This window comes from Amblyraja radiata, chromosome 5, assembly GCF_010909765.2.
Source record: "Amblyraja radiata isolate CabotCenter1 chromosome 5, sAmbRad1.1.pri, whole genome shotgun sequence".
NCBI lineage: Eukaryota > Metazoa > Chordata > Chondrichthyes > Rajiformes > Rajidae > Amblyraja > Amblyraja radiata.
In genome coordinates this window covers 7,191,057-7,210,718 of record NC_045960.1, presented here as the reverse complement: position 1 = coordinate 7,210,718, position 19,662 = coordinate 7,191,057, and the positions used below count along the sequence as shown (strand labels likewise).

The following is a 19,662-nucleotide window of genomic DNA, read 5'->3' as shown; positions in this document are numbered from 1 at the left end:
AAAGCCCAGCCGGCGGGACAGCTGAGTAGTTTGGCCCGGGCGCCGGACTCAGCACGCAGAGTCCAGCACCCCATCCAACGCATGAACCGATGACCGGCCATGAGAAGGAGGGGTGGTGGTGTCGTCGGTTAGCGAAGGTCCGAAGGTCGGACAGCTGGCCGGGCTGCCGACAGACGGGGCCACGGGCGAGGCGCTGCTGCTGCTGCACTCCATGGGCTGCACTACGTCGGGACTGGTGAGGCGGGGCCGGACGTGGCGCTCCGACCCGACAGTCCCCTCGACCCGAGTAGTAGCGGTCAAATACGGGACAAGGGCGGTCCCGTACGGGACAAACCAATTTAGCCCAATATACGGGATGTCACGGCTAATGCGGAACAGTTGGCAACCCTATGTCTTTCCAATCTGTTGTCCTGGAAAATTATCAGCCCAACACAACCTCGAGCTTACATTCCCAATGTTTCACATGATCACCATGCCTTCTCCAAGTTGACCCCCTAAAGGGAAAGGAGCAGGACATGGAAGCAGTTATGATTATTAGGGATATGTCGCAGTTTTCCAGGTTTCTACGCACCGTACCCACGAGTAATCCATGTGTTTTGTAATGCTCCTTTTTTTCTTCATTAATATCTAGTCAGAGCCATAAGCAGTTGACCAGTAGTTAAGTGCAGGGTACAGTGGCACAGCGGTGGAGCTGCCGCCTCACAGTGGCACAGCAGTAGAGCTGCCGCCTCACAGCGCCTGTGGCCCGGGTTTGATCCTGACCTCAGATGCTGTCCGTGTGGAAATTACACATTGTCCCTGTGACCTCGTGGGTGCTCTAGTTTCCTCCCACGTCCCAAAGACGTGCAGGTTTGTAGGTTAATGGACCTCTGGAAATAGTGTGCAGTGGGATAAGTAGTGTGAACAGATTCAACATGGACCCGATGGGCCGAACAGCCTGTTTCCATGCTACACATCTTAACTAAGCTAAACTAAGATCATGATTACAGTTATAACATAGGAAGGGCTCAAGAAGACCTCCTTAAAACAGAAACCTGATGTCAAGAGTCCCAGATAGAACAATGACATTCTTACCTGCAGCAGCACAACACAATATGTAAACATAGTACACTGTACACAATATAATAAACGAGAGAGAAAAAAAAACTTCAGTGATTGTATGTACACACAGGCCGCTGAGAATGTTCTTCCGTTCCAACGTCGGAGTTTCGATCATCCGGGAGAGAGGGACTGAACATGGGACCGCCGTAACGGCGACTGTGGAGGGCTCAAAGGCCCCAACCACGGGTGAACAATGAGGAAGAGGACTGAACTTTATTGTCTTCCCTCACAGTGGGAAACGCCCTGTGTTTCAAGTTTACATTTATTGTCACATGCACCAATTGGTACAGTGAAATCTGGGTTACCAATGTGGGGATGTTTATGTTAGATCCTATCGTGTATTGTGTTCTTTTTATTCGTATGGCTGTATGGTAACTCAAATCTCACTGTACATGTGCATGTGACAATAAATGTAACTTGAACTTTAATGTGTATATCTATACATAACTAAAACTCTGATCTTGTTATCTTCCAGTTAGGCAGTCTTTCTATTTGGGCAAAAACGGTTCGCGATAGCGCTATGATTTTTCGCCAGTTCGCTCACCGTTATCCTGTGCTGCGAGTGCACCAAGTTTCGTTCCGATCGGTTGAATGTCGTAAAAGTTAGCGAGGTTTAAAAATCCTAAAAACCGTGCGTGCGCAGATCGGTCTCTTCCCCTGCCAGTCAGCGCCGCGCGGATTAGTCTCTCTCCCTGTCACTCCCCGGGACGGTCCGCCTCTTCCTGCGCCAACGCATCTTTACTGGAGCTGAGGGTGGCCGACGGAGGTTTCCAACCAGACTTTCGGAATGACCCAAAACAGCCCAGCCCCAACCCCAAGCAGCAGCCCCGCCCCAAGCAGCCCACCCCAGCCCTGCCCCACCCTAAGCAGCAGCCCAGCCCCAAGCAGCGTCCCCCGCCTCAGACAGCAGCCCCGCCCCAAGCAGCGGCCCAGCCCCAAGCAGCAGCCCAGCGTGGGAGACCCAGCACAGTCGGAGATTTGCCCCAACGAAAAGCGGAGACTCTGATCTCGGCGGAGAAGAACGACCAGCGACAAGCGTCCGCTGTGAACCCCCATCGTACCGCCAATTCCAGCCACTACCCCTCTGGTCGCCCTAGCTGGCACCTTCCACCCCTCCCCCGTGATGTCCCCCTCTCCCCCATGGCTCTTCCCCGTCTTTTTTCTGGGCCCCCTGCCCACACACCCCTCCCCCCACAAGACCCCTGCCCATACACCCCTCCCCCCACAAGCCCCCTGCCCATACCTCCCCACCCACATACACCCACCGCCTCCCACATACCCCCCCCACAACCAACCCCACCCGCCCCCACAACCCTCCTCCCCCCCTTCCACACCCCTCCCGCCCACATACACACCTCCCCTCCACCCCACACCCCCACCACACACCCCCCTCCCCCACACCCCCCCTGCTGGGGGATGAGGGGAAATGAGCCGCGCCTGCGCAGTTAGGGGCTATGGGTGAGTGGTGGAATATTGCATTGGGGGAACGGGTTGCGTTGGGGTAACGAGTGAGTGGTGGAATATTGCATTGGGGGAACGGGTTGCGTTGGGGTAACGAGTGAGTGGTGGAATATTGCGTTGGGGAAAGGGTGGTGTTGGGGGACCAGGCCTCCTGTGTGACTGGAACCCAACGGGTCCCACTTTGTCTTCACGCATACACACACACTCAAAAACAAACAATAATAGTGCAATAATAATAATAATAATAATAATAATAATAATAATAAAAATAATAGTCTATTGTAGTTCAGAGCTTATTTGGTGTAGTGTTTAATAGTCTGATTGCTGTGGGGAAGAAGCTGTTCCTGAACGTGGACGTTGCAGTTTTCAGGCTCCTGTACCTTCTTCCCGATGGCAGTGGTGTGATGAGTGTGTGGCCAGGATGGTGTGGGTCTCTGATGATGTTGGCTGCCTTTTTGAGGCAGCGACTGCGATAGATCCCTTCGATGGTGGGGAGGTCAGAGCCGGTTGATGGACTGGGCAGTGGTCACAACTTTCCGTAGTCTTTTCCGCTCCCAGACGTTCAAGTTGCCGTACCAGGCCTCGATGCAACCAGTCAATGTGCTCTCTACTGTATGCCTGCAGAAGTTCAGGAGAATCATCTTTGACATACTGAATCTCTGTAACCTACCCAGGATGTAGAAGCGATGATGTGCTTTATTTATGATTGCATCAGTGTGCTGGGTCCAGGAAAGGTCTTCGGAAATATGCAGGCCCAGGAATTTTAAGTTTTTGACTCTCTCCACCATCAGGTATAAACAGGATTGTGGGTCCTCATCCTTCCTCTTCCAAAGTCCACAATCAGTTCATTGTTTTTTTACTGATATTTAAAGGCAGGTGGTTAGTCAACCGGTCAATCTCACTTCTATACTCTGACTCATCACTGTCTGTAATGCATCCAACAACAGTGGTTTTGTCGGCGAACTTGAAGATGGAGTTCGCACTGTGTCCGGCTACACAGTCATGGGTATAGAGTGAGGAGAGCAGAGGGCTGAGCATGCAGCTTTGAGGTGCTCCCATACTGATTGTTAATGAGGAAGAAGTATTTCTGCCAATTCGAACAGACTGTGGTCTGAGGAAGTCGACGATCCAATTGCAGAGGGATGCGCAGAGACCCAGTTCCGTCAGCTTGGTAGCCAGCTTTTTTTTTAATAATCAAAAATATTTATTCAGATATTAAATTAATATAAGCAGTACAGTAAAAAACAAAGCAGAACCCATCACCATAGTACAAGACAAACAAATATACTAAATAAACTACTATACAACTATGTTACAATCCTTGTATGAGTATAGAAGTTGGGATGTAATGTTAAAATTGTACAAGGCATTGGTGAGGCCAATTCTGGAGTATGGGGTACAATTTTGGTCGCCTAATTATAGGAAGGATGTCAACAAAATAGAGAGAGTACAGAGGAGATTTACTAGAATGTTGCCTGGGTTTCAGCAACTAAGTTACAGAGAAAGGTTGAACAAGTTAGGGCTTTATTCTTTGGAGCGCAGAAGGTTAAGGGGAGACTTGATAGAGGTCTTTAAAATGATGAGAGGGATAGACAGAGTTGACGTGGATAAGCTTTTCCCACTGAGAGTAGGGAAGATTCAAACAAGGGGACATGACTTGAGAATTAAGGGACAGAAGTTTAGGGGTAACATGAGGGGGAACTTCTTTAATCAGAGAGTGGTGGCTGTGTGGAATGAGCTTCCAGTGAAGGTGGTGGAGGCAGGTTCGTTTTTATCATTTAAAAATAAATTGGATAGTTATATGGACGGGAAAGGAATGGAGGGTTGTGGCCTGAGCGCAGGTATATGGGACTAGGGGAGAATACGTGTTAGGCACGGACTGGAAGGGTCGAGATGGCCTGTTTCCGTGCTGTAATTGTTATATGGTTATAAGGATGCGTTCCACCCCCCGCGGTTCCCAGCGGTCCCGGAAATCCCCCAGGGTGCCCGTGGACAGGGCGTATTCCCTTTCTAACCGCACCCGGGCACGGACGTATCCCCGGAAAAGAGACAGCCGGCTCGGGCAAAGCCCTCCACCGTCTGGCGCCTTGACTCGCGGATGGCCAGCTTGGCCAGGCCCAGGAGCAACCCAACCAGGACATCTTCAGCCCTACCTTCTCCCCTACGCACAGGGTGTCCAAAGATGAGGATGGTGGGTGAGAAACGCAGCCAGAAGGCAAGGAGCAGCCCCTTTAGGTATTGGAACATCGGTAACTAGCTCGGAGGAGATGATGGTATTGAACGCCGAGTTGTAGTCTATAAACAACAGCCTGACGTAAGTGTTTCTATTGTCCATGTGGTCCAGTGCGGAGTGGAGAGCCAGTGAGATTACATCCTCCGTTGACCTGTTGTGGCGGTAGGCGAACTGTAGTGGGTCGAGGTTCTTGTCGAGGTAGGAATTGATGTGCACCATAACCAACCTCTCAAAGCACTTCATTACCAGAGACGTTAGTGCCACTGGTCGATGGTCGTTGAGGCACGTCACCTTACTCTTTTTGGGCACCGGTATTATTGATGCACTATTAAAGCAGGTGGGAACCTCAGACCTCAGTAATGAGAGGTTGAAAATGTCTGCAAAAACACCAGCCAGTTGGTCTTAATGGGTTTTGAGAACTCGACTGGGTATGCCATCAGGTCCAGACGCTTTCCGAGGGTTCAGCCCCCTGAAGGATCTTCTGACGTCCGGCCTCTGTATGGGGTCTCGGGAAGGCACATCAGTGTTCCCTCTACCAAAACGTGCGAAGAACGCATTGAGCTTGTCAGGGAATGATGCTTTTCTATTAACGTTTTGGATTCTCAGAGTACCGTATTTCCCGGCAATGAAGACGCACCTCCATCAAAGACGCACCCCCATTTTGAGTTGCTAAATTTTGAAAAAAGACTGGCGGGACAGGATCAAGTGTTTGGTTTAGTCAGTAGAAAGGAAGATGTGAAACTCCTTCAAGGAGGCAATGAGGAGCGGGGATCCTCCATCTTCGCCTGCCCCACAATGCGTTGTTTGGTTCAGGTCTGAGGGATGTGGACTTCCTGGCTCGGGGCAGATCCCTGGGACTGGCTACAGTTCACAGGTCACGAAAACTAATTGGAAAAAAATACGCATGCAGACCGCATAAGTTTGGGTTACGGGCCGGATCCAGACCTTAGGTTGCCGACCCCTTTGTTAGGCCTCATTGTGTCCCCCCTGATGATTTAAATGCGATTTGGTCCAAGTCTATCTTTCTTGGCTAACTTTATAACCTCCGGTCTCCAAGGCGCAGGTAAATTTTCTTCCCTTATTTTAGGTAAAAAATAACGTCTTCATTGCTGGGAAATACAGTAATTCCAAATTTGGGTGGGGGGGGGGGGGGGGGGAAGACACAAAGTGCTAGAGTAACTCAGCAGGTTGCATCTGCAGTTCCTTGTGCCTCCAAATGAGGTATACAATAGTGGCATTTAGCAGACATATTTAGCAGACACCACCCTTTGTGTAAAAGATGTTACCCCTCAGGTTCCTATTAAATCTTTCCCGTCTCATCTTAAACTTATGTCCTCTGGCTCTCGATTCCCCTACTTTGTGCATTTACCTGATCTATTCCTCTCATGATTTGGTACACCTCTGTAAGGTTACCCCTCATCCTCCTGTGCTCCAAGGAATAAAGTCCTAGTCTGCTCAACCTCTCCCAATAGCTCAGGTGCTCGAGTCCTGGCAGCGTCCTTGTAATTAACAGAGCACAAGAACAGGCCCTTTGGCCCACAATGTCTGTGCTGAGCATGATGCTAAGACCAACCCAACCCTTATCTGCCTGCACATAATCCATATCGCTCCATTCCCTGCATATCCATATGTCCCTTAGAGTCATGGAGTGATACAGTGTGGAAACAGGCCTCTCAGCCCACACCGGCTAACATGTCCCAGCTACACTAGTCCCACCTGCCTGTGTTTGGTCCATATCCCACCAAACCTGTCCTATCCATGAACCTGTCTAACTGTTTCTTAAATATTGGGATAGTCCCAGCCTCAACTACCTCCTCTGGCAGCTTGTTCCATACACCCACCACCTTTATGTGAAAAAGTTACCCCTCAGATTTCTATTAAATCTTTTCCCCTTCACCTTAAATGCCACTATCGTATCTGCCTCCACCACCCAGCAGCGCGTTCCAGGCACCCACCACCCTAAAAAAAGAATGTCCTTTAAACCGCACATCTCATTTCTTGTTCGCCTACCAGTCTGGCTTGTGAGGTGTCAAGCTTCAATTGATTTGCACTGAGATTGGAACGGAACCAAGCCAGGTAGATAAGCAGGAGTCAACCCCTAGACCTGAGACCTTATGAAAAATGTTGCTCATAAATAAAACGCTATTCAATTGAAGAGGGTCACACTGAAAGGAAACAAAAGGGCTGATGATTGCTCAGTCGCCTTGCAGATTATTCCATGCACACTCCTGGCTATACCTGATGGCTGGATTCAATAAATCAGGGGAATGTCAATAAGACATTGTGCTCTCCAAAGCGAGTTTGAAGATGATTTTTGTTTCGGAGGTTCGAAGGGCCAGATGAAGGGAGAAAGCAATCCTCCTTGCCTTGGCTGGAGAGGAATGAGCTGTGGGGCTGAGCTCTTTACGTGGCGGTGGTGCTGTGATGTAGTGCACAGGCAGCTAGCTGCAGGTTGATCTGTGAGGAAGCGGCCCCAGGAGGCATTGGTTCGCTTTTGGTGGAACATTTGTCTGAGCTGCTACTGGGTCTGCAGCAGATTCTCATCATCACCGGCAGCGGAGAGGCTGACAAACGAGGGGAGTGCATCAAACTCGAGTTTCACCTTGTGCGGCGGGCGCCACCTCGTAAGCTCATAAGTTCATAAGCAATCGGAGCAGAATTTGGCCATTCGGCCCATCATCTGCTCCGCCATTCAATCACGGCCACATCGCAAACCCTTCCTTTCTAAAAAAAGAACGAGGTTTTTTTTATTTAAGTAACCTGCTAGTGGGTGGGTGGGTGGGGGGGGGGGGGGAAGGCAGATATGATAGTGGCATTTAAGGTGAAGGGGAAAAGATCTAATAGGAATCTGAGGGGTAACTTTTTCACACAATTGGTGGTGGGTGTATGGAACAAGCTGCCAGAGGAGGTAGTTGAGGCTGGGACTATCCCAACATTTAAGAAACAGTTAGACAGGTACATGGATAGGACAGGTTTGGAGGGATATGGACCAAACACAGGCAGGTGGGACTAGTGTAGCTGAGACATGTTGGCTGGTGGGCGCAAGTTGGGCCGAAGGGTCTGTTTCCACACTGTATCACTCTATGACTCTATAACCAGGGCTGCCAACATTGGGTGAGAGTTGGGAGTGAGAAATTTGCGAGAGACCAAGCCAGAGGGAGCATCGCGACCGGGGGGGGGGGGGGTGGGAGGAGGGGGGTGGGAGGAGGGGGGTGGGAGGAGGGTACCCCCTCCCATTGGTACGAAACATTTGCATTTTTCAGCTTGAAATTGTGCAATATGGTGCATACTGTAGCGAGTCTTATAACTTACACGAATGCAATATGTATGCTTTAAATTGGATTGGAGCGTTTTTGAAAGGGGGGAGGCTGTGCGATCACTGATCACTGGTCTTGGGGGTACCCGGTGAGGGAGTGGAGCAACCGAGTGGGGAGAGGGTGTGGAAGAAGGGTAGGAACTTTTTAAAATTTGATGTATTAAAATCATGTTTTAGTGCACTAGAAGTATGATTTCAATGTTTTTTGTATGAAGTATTTTTAAGAGGTAACTTTTTAAGGGGTAACTTTATCCACACAAAGGGTGATGGGTGTATGGAACAAGCTGCCAGAGGAGGTAGTTGAGGCAGGGACCATCCCAACATTTAAGAAAAAGTTAGACTGATACATGGATAGGACAGGTTTGGAGGTATGGACCAAAAGCAGGTGGCGTAGCTGGGACATGTTGGCGGGTGTGGGCAAGTTGCACCGAAGGGCCTGTTTTCACACTGTATCACTCTATGACTACATTATATCTCCACCATGCATGAATGATTCAAAATCAAGTGGTCGAGTTTTATTGCCATATACTCAAGCATAGAAACATAGAAAATAGGTGCAGGAATAGGCCATTCGGCCCTTCGAGCCAGCACTGCCATTCAATATGATCATGGCTATTCATCTAAATTCAGTACCTCTTTCCTGTTTTTTCCCCATATCCCTTGATGTCGTTAGCCCCAAGAACTAAATGTAACTCTTTCTTGAAAACATCCAGTGAATTGGCCTGCACTGCCTTCAGTGGCAGAGAATTCCACAGATTCACAACTCTCTGCGTGAAGAAAGTTTGTCCTCATCTCAGTCCTAACTGCACCCCCCACCTCCGCTTTATTCTTAAACTGTGACCCATGGTTCTGAACGCCCCCAACATCGGGAACATTTTTCCTGCAGTTACAGTAAGTGAAAATCTAGCAGGCAAGCAGGATGCTTTCTCCAACCACCCCCATTTGAAGTCCATAATCTTCCACCGTTTCTACCCAGTGCTTGGTACTTACTTCCAGCAGCCACTGGTTGTCCTCCAGGATGCACCGAGCCGCAGCCTGATCCATGCCGGTCACCCGGGCAAATTCGACACAGAGACTCTCTCTCTCCCCCCCCCTCTCTTCCACTCTCTCTCCTCTCAACCCCCCTCTCTCTCTCTCCCCCTCTATCTCTCCCCTCCCCCTCTCTTTCCCCTCTCTCTCTCTCCTCTCTCCCTCTCTGTCTCTCCTCTCACCCCCTCTCTCGCACCTGTCTCCCCCTTCTCACTCTCTCCCTTCCCTCTCGTCTCTCTCCCCCCCTCTCTCTCTCCCCCCCTACTCTTTCCCCCCTCTCTCCCCTCTCTTTCCCCCCTCTCTCCCTCTTCCTTACTCTTCCCCCTCTCTCTTGTCCCCTCTCTCCTCTCTCTCCCCCCTCTCCCTCTCTCCCCTCTCTTTCCCCTAACTCTCTCTCTCCCCTCTCTTTCCCCTAACTCTCTTCCCCTCTCTCTCTCCCCCTCCTTCTTCTCTCTCTCCCCCTCTTCTCTCTTCCCCTCTCTCTCCTCTCTCTCCCCCTCGCTTCCCCCCAACCTCTTTCTCCCTCCCTCTCTCCCTCCCGCTCTACACACTCTCCCCTCTCTCTTTCCCCTCTCTCTCTGTCTCTCCTCTCACCTTTCTCTCTTCCCCCCTCTCTCCTCCTCTCTTCCCCATTTCTCCCTCCTACCTCACTCTTCCCCTTGCCCTCTCTCCTCTCTCTTTCTCCTCTGTCTATCTCTTTTTATTTGCCCCCCTATCTCTCTCTTTCCCCCATTTCTCTCTTTCCCCCTCTCCCCCTCTTCCCCCTCTCTCTTTTACCACCCCTCTCTCTTCCCCTTCTCTCTCCCATTCTCTCCTACCCTCTCCTCCCCCTCTCTCTCTTCCCTATCTCACTTCCCCCTCTCTCCCACCTCACTCTCCCCTACCTCTCTCTCCCCTCTCTCTCCCCCCTCTCCCTCTTCTCTCTCTCCATTTACTCCCCCCCTGTCTCTCCCCTCTCACCCCCCCTCCCCTTCTCTCTTCCCCCACTGTCTCCCTGTCTCCTTCCCCTCTCTCTCTCCACCTCCCTTTGAGAGTCTGTCCCTTAGGCACAGAGACTCTCGCGGCAATGGCTGCGGCAGCGGCGCTTCCGACGCCTCCGACGCCCGGGACTTGCACTGTCCGGAGTGTCCATGGCCAGAGCTGCAGCGAGCGACACGCCGGCCCCGGCAAACACTTGTCCGTCCCGGCTCCCCGCATCTGCTCCGGCCGCTGGTTCTGCTCCCATCCCTCCCGCAGTCCCTGCTCTCCAACACTCGCGGACCATGCAGTTTATCCGAATTTTGACATTTTCGTTGATCACAAAATTTCTCACCACTGAGCGTGAGAAATTTCTGATGAGCGTGAGGGCGTGAGAGTTTGCTTGACGGCGTGAGTCTCACACTCAAAGCGTGAGAGTTGACAGCCCTGCTATAACAGATATGGGAAATCTTGGGTGAAATTTTAGACCTTATTGTGGGCAGTTTTTTGCCCCATAACTGAGGAAGGATGTGCTGGCTTTGGAGAAGGCCCAGAGGAGGTTTACAAGAATGATCCCAGGAATGATCAGGTCAACATATGGTGAGCGTTTGACGACACTAAGCCTGTACTCGCTGGAGTTTAGAATGATGAGGGGTACCTCATTGAAACGTACCGAATAGTGAAAGGCCTGGATAGAGTGGATGTGGAGAGGATGTTACCACTAGTGGGAGAGTCCAGGTCTAGAACTCATAGCCTCAGACTAAAAGGACGTACTTTTAGAAAGAACATGCGGAGGAATTTCTTCAGTCAGAATGTGGTGAATCTGTGGAATTAATTGCCAGGGAAGGCTGTGGAGGCCAAATCAGTGGATATATTTAAGGCGCAGATTGGCAGATTCTTGATTAGTATGGGTGTCAGAGTTTATGGGGAGAAGGCAGGAGAATGGGCTGGATGGGTTGGAGTTTGTAAAATGTGTGCAGGATAGTGTTTTGCAGCAATACATAGAAGTACCTACTAGAGAAGGGGCGGTGCTGGACCTCCTGTTAGGAAATGAGACGGGTCAGATGGCAGAGGTATGCGTTGGGGAACAGTTCGGGACCAGTGATCACAATACCATTAGTTTCAATATAATTATGGAGAGGGTCAGAACTGGACCTAGGGTTGAGATTTTTGATTGGAGAAAGGCTAACTTTGAGGAGATGCGAAAGGATTTAAAAGGAGTAAATTGGGACAGTTTGTTTTATGGGAAAGATGTGGAAGAGAAATGGAGTACATTTAAAGGTGAAATTTTAAGTACAGAATCTTTATGTCCCTGTTCGGTTAAAAGGAAATAGTAAAAATTGGAAAGAGCCATGGTTTTCAAGGGAAATTGGACACTTGGTTTGGAAAAAGAGAGAGATCTACAATAATTATAGGCAGCATGGAGTAAATGAGGTGCCTGAGGATTATAAATAATGTAAAAAGAATCTTAAGAAAGAAATTAGAAAAGCTAAAAGAAGATATGAGGTTGCTCTGGCAAGTAAGGTGAAAGTAAATCCAAAGGGTTTCTACAGCTATATTAATAGCAAAAGGATTACGAGGGATAAAATTGGTCCATTAGAGAGTCAGAGTGGACAGCTATCTGCAGAGCCAAAAGAGATGGGGGAGATATTGAACAATTTCTTTTCTTCGGTATTCACCAAGGAGAAGGATATTGAATTATGTGAGGTATGGGAAACACGTAGAGTAGCTATGGAAACTATGAGATTCAAAGAAGAGGAAGTACTGACACTTTTGAGAAATATAAAAGTGGATAAGTCTCCAGGTCCGGACAGGATATTCCCTAGGACATTGAGGGAAATTAGTGTAGAAATAGCAGGGGCTATGACAGAAATATTTCAAATGTCATTAGAAACGCGAATAGTACCGGAGGATTGGCGTACTGGAGGATGTTGTTCCATTGTTTAAAAAGGGGTCTAAGAGTAAACCTAGCAATTATAGACCTGTTAGTTTGACGTCAGTGGTGGGCAAATTAATGGAAAGGATACTTAGAGATCATATATATAAGCATCTGGATAAACAGGGTCTGATTAGGAACAGTCAACATGGATTTGTGCCTGGAAGGTCATGTTTGACTAATCTTCTTGAATTTTTTGAAGAGGTTACTCGGGAAATTGATGAGGGTAAAGCAGTGGACGTTGTATATATGGACTTCAGTAAGGCCTTTGACAAGGTTCCTCATGGAAGGTTGGTTAAGAAGGTTCAATGGTTGGGTATTAATGGTGGAGTAGCAAGATGGATTCAACAGTGGCTGAATGGGAGATGCCAGAGAGTAATGGTGGATGGTTGTTTGTCAGGTTGGAGGCCAGTGACTAGTGGGGTGCCACAGGGATCTGTGTTGGGTCCACTGTTGTTTGTCATGTACATCAATGATCTGGATGATGGTGTGGTAAATTGGATTAGTAAGTATGCAGATGATACTAAGATAGGTGGGGTTGTGGATAATGAAGTCGATTTTCAAAGTCTACAGAGAGATTTATGCCAGTTGGAAGAGTGGGCTGAAAGATGGCAGATGGAGTTTAATGCTGATAAGTGTGAGGTGCTACATCTTGGCAGGACAAATCAAAATAGGACGTACATGGTAAATGGTAGGGAATTGAAGAATGCAGGTGAACAGAGGGGTCTGGGAATAACTGTGCACAGTTCCCTGAAAGTAGAATCTCATGTAGATAGGGTGGTAAAGAAAGCTTTTGGTGTGCTGGCCTTTATAAATCAGAGCATTGAGTATAGAAGTTGGGATGTAATGTTAAAATTGTACAAGGCATTGGTGAGGCCAATTCTGGAGTATGGTGTACAATTTTGGTCGCCTAATTATAGGAAGGATGTCAACAAAATAGAGAGAGTACAGAGGAGATTTACTAGAATGTTGCCTGGGTTTCAGCAACTAAGTTACAGAGAAAGGTTGAACAAGTTAGGGCTTTATTCTTTGGAGCGCAGAAGGTTAAGGGGGGACATGATAGAGGTCTTTAAAATGATGAGGGATAGACAGAGTTGACGTGGATAAGCTTTTGCCACTGAGAGTAGGGAAGATTCAAACAAGGGGACATGACTTGAGAATTAAGGGACTGAAGTTTAGGGGTAACATGAGGGGGAACTTCTTTACTCAGAGAGTGGTGGCTGTGTGGAATGAGCTTCCAGTGAAGGTGGTGGAGGCAGGTTCGTTTTTATAATTTAAAAATAAATTGGATAGTTATATGGACGGGAAAGGAATGGAGGGTTATGGTCTAAGCGCAGGTATATGGGACATGGGGAGAATACGTGTTCGGCACGGATTAGAAGGGTCGAGATGGCCTGTTTCCGTGCTGTAATTGTTATATGGTTATATGGTTAATGGTGTTTAGAGGGAAAGATAGGTCAGCCATGATTGAATGGCGGAGTAGACGTAATGGGCCGAATGGCCTAATTCTGTTCCTATGACATATGAATATCATCTGTGTTTGCTGATAACGTTTAAAAATGACTTGGCACTGATCAAATAAGGCACTGGACCTTTAACGTAATGATGTCTGCCTATAATAACAACTTGTATGTTTTTTGGAAACGGAGATGCTGAAAAACCAAGATAACAAAAGAAAAATGCATAGCAGATCAGGCAGGAACTGTGGTCATGGAAACAGTTAATGATTCACATCAATGACTTCATCCGAAACACTCCTAGAAAATAGCTGATTTAAAATGCCAGCTACTTATTTCTCCAACTTGGTCTATTTTTATTGCATTTTTGTGGCACCTCAATCAGTGAAATGTCTCAAGGAGCCTTATTGAACAGTGAGCCACGTCTAGACAGATGGTAGAAAGCTGATTCAGAAAAGAATGTTTTAAGGAGCATCTGAAGAGGAGAGAAAAGGGTTCGAGAATAGCCTGCCCAGCAGTAGAAAACACACGACCAACTGTGGACAATGGATCAAGAGTCAAGTCAAGCCAAGAGAGTTTATTCTCATGTGTCCCAGATAATTGCCCCTAGTGTGTGGGATAGTGCCAGTGCACGGGGTGATCGCTGGTCAGCGCGGACTCGATGGGCCGAAGGGCCATTTCCACGCTGTATCTCTAATGTCTAACGTCTAATTCTACTAAATGGGGGCTACAAATGTTACTGCTACCCCCACCCCCCCCCCCCCAAACCTGTTGCCCTGCAATGATGTCTGAACTGGCCCACCAGCATGAATCATATTTTTCAATGTACAAGCAATAAATGAAGTATTTTCTATTTACGCCGTAACAGGTTACTCACGAGGTGAAAATAGACAATAGCCAATAAGTGCCGGAGTAGGCCATTCGGCTCTTTGAGCCAGCACTGCCATTCAATGTGATCATGGCTGATCATTGCTGATCATCCCCAATCAGTACCCCCCGTTCCGAAAGGAACTGGTGAACAGGCATTTACAACTAAGTGTCAGACAAGCAGGTTAACGTTTTTCTCCAGATATTGTTGAGTTATTCCAGCTTTTTGTGTCTATCTTCAGTGTAAACCAGCATCTGCAGTTCCTTCCTACACACCCTTAACTTTTCTGATGGTGGATGTTCTGGATAATTATTTGTAACGTTTTCTATTTTCCTGTCACATTTCCAGCTCCGGCAAAGTGGGGGTTTTTTTCTGCTAGATGCTGCGTTACAGCAGATGCTGATCAGTTGTCTTTGACTCCAATTATTTCTGTTGATCTGATAATATTTCTCTTTCCACAGCCACCTCAGCAACTCTTACCGGAGCACTACCCTAGCGACGATCCTGACTACTGTGTGTGGATGCCCCCTACAGGTAACTCTCCTCAGCCGCAAGACAGACTTTGAATCTTGTTACCGTGAGTCACATCGAGACAGAATAGTTCTTCAGAAATAGAACTGACATGAATGACGTCTGTCATCATTAAGGGGCGACACAACTTAGTTTACTTTAGTTTAGTTTAGAGATACAGCGCGGAAACAGGCCCTTCAGCCCATCTGGTCCGCGCCGACCAGCGATCCCCGCACTCTAACACAATCCTACACCCACTAGGGACAATTTTTTTACATTTACCAAGCCAATTAACCCACAAACCTGCATGTCTATTCACGATCCATATTGTCTATCCACGATCAATATTTCCATACTAAATATCTGAAAAGTTAAACAGTAAAGTTTTAGTGAGATGTTTAGTCTGAAAATATTGATCGTAGAGAGCCAATAACACAAAATATAGATAATTTAGATGTTCTTATGACATGATTGTGCAAAAAATAATGATTTTAATTATCTTGAGTGGATGTTTTTGGATTTTGAACAAATATCTGTGTAAAACGGCCTTGCCTGCTGCAGTGAAAAAGAGTAAAATGTATGGGAATTAAACATTCAATTCCTGCCATTTGGCATAGAAATTCATGACAAAGTGAGATGTAAAAATCATGTTATATTGTGATTTCTTGTTATTTGGATAATTTGGCTATTTAAAAAATTATTCTTAGCCTTTTCTTAAGAAAGAGATAGATGTTTAGATCTAGTAATTGAATTAGATGAATTGATTTGATGACACTGATGAACATGATTTTTTTGTTGGGTATTTACTATTTGTTTTACCGTTACAATAATATTAAAGTTCTGATCTCGAGAATATCACATTTTTGAATTTTCAAGGCAGTCTGGGTGTTTATTACTATTTCCGTCACAACGGTTAATTTTGTATTTAGCTACTTAATTAGGTAATTAACTAATTATATACTTTAATTTCAGGCCATCCAAGTAAGAAGTATCATATTTGTTTCAGAATGCTTAAATCTATAATAACTGAAAATTTCATTCAGTTCTCTTAATTTTTAAGAAAGTTATGGGCTTTTATGTCAATTGACTGTCCTCGATCACAGCTTTAGTGTTAAGTTAATGGAAAAGCAATAGGGAACAAGATGATAATTTCTGAGTATGAAAATGACCATAGCTTTTTTAATACTGAAGATATGAAAGTGAATTAGGTATCAAATTAAGGTTATGTTTATGCTTTATCTGATGGGATAAATTACAGGCTTGATTTTTTCAATCTCAAAATTGTGCAACATTCCTATCAGAGGGTGGTGAATCTGTGGAATTCTTTGCCACAGACGGCTGTGAGGGCCAAGTCAGTGGATATTTTTAAGGCGGAGATTGACAGATTCTTGATTAGTACGGGTGTCAGGGGTTATGGGGAGCAGGCAGGAGAATGGGGTTAAGAGGGAGAGATAGATCAGCCATGATTGAATTGTGGAGTAGACTTGATGGGCCAAATGGGCAGCATTTTGTGTCTATCCTTGGTATAAACCAGCATCTGCAATTCCTTCCTACACTATTTTTTTCCCCCTAATTTCCTGTACCGATTTAATTTACCGAAGCCAATTCACCTACAAACCTGCACATCTTTGGAATGTGGGAGGAAACTTGGGCACCCGGAAGTAACCCACATAGTCACAGGGAGAACGTACAGACTCCACACAGACAGCACACGTTCCAGACACTCAACCACCCTTTGTGTAAAAAAAACCTTGCCCCACTGATCTCCTTTAAACTTTGCCCCTTTCACCTTAAAGCTGTGCCCTGTATTATTTGATTTTTCCATCCTGAGAAAAAGATTTTGACTGTCCATCCTATCTGTGCCTCTCATAATTTTCATAAGGCCAAAAGTGATAGGAGCAGAATTTGGCCATTCAGCCCATCAAGTCTACTCTGCCATTCAATCATGGCTGATCTATCTCTCCCTCCAAACCCCATTCTCTTCCCTTCTCCCCATAACCTCTGAGACCTTTTATAAGAAAGAAAGAACTGCAGATGCTGGTTTAAATCGAAGGTAGACACAAAATGCTGGAGTAACTCAGTGGGTGAGGCAGCATCTCTGGAGAGAAGGAATGGGTGAAGTTCCCATTCCTTCTCTCCAGAGATGCTGCCTCACCTGCTGAGTTACTCCAACATTTTGTGTCTACCTTTTATATTTCATTTGCTTTATATTATTGCCACGTGCACCGAGGTACAGTGAAAAGCTTTTGTGTTGTGTGCTATCCAGTCGGCAGAAAGACAATACATGATTACAATCGAGCCGTTCATAGTGTACAGATACAGGACAAAGGGTATAACGTTTTGTGTAAGATAATGTTCTGTATTGCATTTGATATTTAGTTGGATTGTTCACTTTTTTTTCCTTCTCCTCTCAAAGGTCAGACAGGTGATGGCAGGACACACCTGAATGACAAATACGGCTACTGAAGGCATGAGGAAGACGCATTGGCCTCGGCGAGGGTAGATGTGGCAGAGGATGCGGCTATGCCACCATCATAACGGTTGGACTTGGGGCAAGGTGGCTCCCCCAGCACCATACCAAAGATAAGAGTGCTACAGCTTGCGTTCCTGCACCCAGTCACGGGCTCCTGCTGTACGCAAAATGTCCACCGATTAAATACCACTGTTTCCACTTCGGGGGCAGAAGGGGTAAATCACCGTAATTGCCTCCTAGACTCTCATAGCCAAGACCTGACACAATGGGGAACAAGCACATGGCAGCGTTTCCTGCTGCTGTTGTTGACCTCCTGGCCAGGGCAACCGCATCCAACCCACCATCATCTCTGCATACAACATGGAGGCACACACCCCCTCCCCTCCCCTTAAATCCAGCAAGAGGTAAAACAGGAACCTTACGCTTGATGCAGAAGGTGACTCTCCATTTTACTCCCTGCCCGCTCATGCAGTAGACAGAGACTCACAAACATTTCCAGCAGCTATAAAATGGAGAAACAAAGAACTGCAGATGCTGACCAGGGCGCAAAAGGACGCAAAGTTCTGGAGTAGCTCAGCTTTGGGTGGCACGGTGGCACAGTGGGAGAATTGGTGCCTCACAGCACCAGAGACCCGGGTTCCATCCTGACCACGGGTGCTGTCTGTACGGACTTTGTACATTTTCACCAGGGCTTCGGTTACCTCCCACACTCCAAAGACGTACAGGTTTGTAGGTTAATTGGCTCCAGTGAAGATTGTAAAACGTCCCTAGTGTGTGTAGCGTAATGTTAGCGTATGGGGTGATCGCTGGTCGGCGCGGACAATATGGGCCGAAGGGCCTGTTTCCGCTCTGTATCTCTAAACTAAACTACAAAAAGGTCAGGAACGGTGACGTTTCTGATCCAGACTTTTCTGCAGATCTGAAGAAGGGTCCTGACCCAAAACGCCACCTATCCATGTTCTCCAGAGATGCCGCCTGACCCACTGAGTTACTCCAGCACTATGTGTCCTTCTTTGCAGCAACTGTAGACCTGACAAAGCTAACGGGTGAAAGAGCCTGACTCGGCATTCTCACTGCACTCTCCATTGATGCAGTGGAAGTTTGGGATAAGGTACCTGCAGCAAATAACCTTGACCCCACAGTGTGTTTGCATCTAGAACTCGCACGCGCGCCATATTCTTCCAACCATCCTGTTGCTTCCTGCAGTAGTTGTCCGTGTTTTATTTCTGTAATAGAAACTTGTGGGTACAATATTAGAATAACATTCTCACCAGTTTGGAATTTCTTGGGGTATATCACAGACCATTCTCACAATATTAAAAATAGGGAGGACTTGGGGAATTTCTGAGACATAGTCAGAAAAATGTCCTTCTATGCATGTATATGACAGCAGCCATGTCGTGCAGTCACTTTTCGAAGGCTGAGACCACGATTTTGTGGTAGCCTCCAAATGCTTTGTTATTCTGGGAATAAATGTCTTTGGTTTGAAGTTTTTTGTCATGTTTGATGCTGATGTGTTGCCTTGGCTCACCATTTTCAGTTTAGTTTAGAGGTACAGCGTGGAAACCGACCCGAAACGTCACCTATTCCCTTCGCTCCATAGATGCTGCCTCACCTGCTGAGTTTCTCCAACATTTTTGTCTACCTTCAGGTTTGTAGGTGAATTGGCTCTGTAAAATATTGTGTAGGGAGTGGGATAACATAGAACTAGTGTGTGAACGGGTGATCGCTGGTCAGCGCGGAGTCGCTGGGCCTGTTTCCATGCTGTACCTCTAAACTAAACTAAACCTCATTAAAGGGCTTTGAGGAGATTTTTAACGCAGTACACAGATAGATGTAGAGAATTAATTTCGAAGCATGGAAATTAGAAGTCAAGAGTGTTTAATTGTCATATGTGCTGAAACGGAACAATGACATTCTTACCTGCAGCAGCATTACACTTCTGTAAAGACAGTGCTCAATAAATAACATAATAAACAAAAAAGGCTCAATAAATTTTTAAATAACAATATTAGTGCAAAACAAAACAAAAGTTGAAAGTCCCTCATGCAACCAAGGTAGTTTGTAGTTCAAAGTTTAGTTGGTGTTTGTAGTGTTTAATAGCCTGATGGTTGCAGGGAAGAGGCTGGTCCTGAACCTGGACGTCACAGTTTTCAGGCTCCTATACCTTCTTTCCGATGGCAGGCGTGAAATTAGTGTGTGGCCAGGGTGGTGTGGGTCTCTGATGATGCTGGCTGCCTTTATGAGGCAGCGACTCCTGTAGATCTCTCTTCGATAGTGACAGAGTGCAAACAAACTGTGCTGAAGAAGGGTCCCAACAC

General features: G+C 46.9%; 1 protein-coding gene across 2 annotated transcripts in view; it reads left to right on the top strand.

Moving 5' to 3' along the window:
- Positions 1–18,623, top strand: part of LOC116972961 (solute carrier family 4 member 1 adaptor protein) — a 222,838-nt gene extending 204,215 nt beyond the window's left edge. The window contains exons 14-15 of one of the 2 annotated variants that reach the window (XM_033020562.1): positions 14,820–14,892; positions 17,285–18,623. In XM_033020562.1, the coding sequence (XP_032876453.1) occupies positions 14,820–14,892; positions 17,285–17,334 (123 nt within the window). In that variant the 3' untranslated portion in view covers positions 17,335–18,623. The remainder of the gene's footprint in view (positions 1–14,819; positions 14,893–17,284) is intronic. The other variant, XM_033020561.1, reaches the window with a different exon arrangement.
- The last annotated feature ends 1,039 nt before the right edge of the window (positions 18,624–19,662 follow it).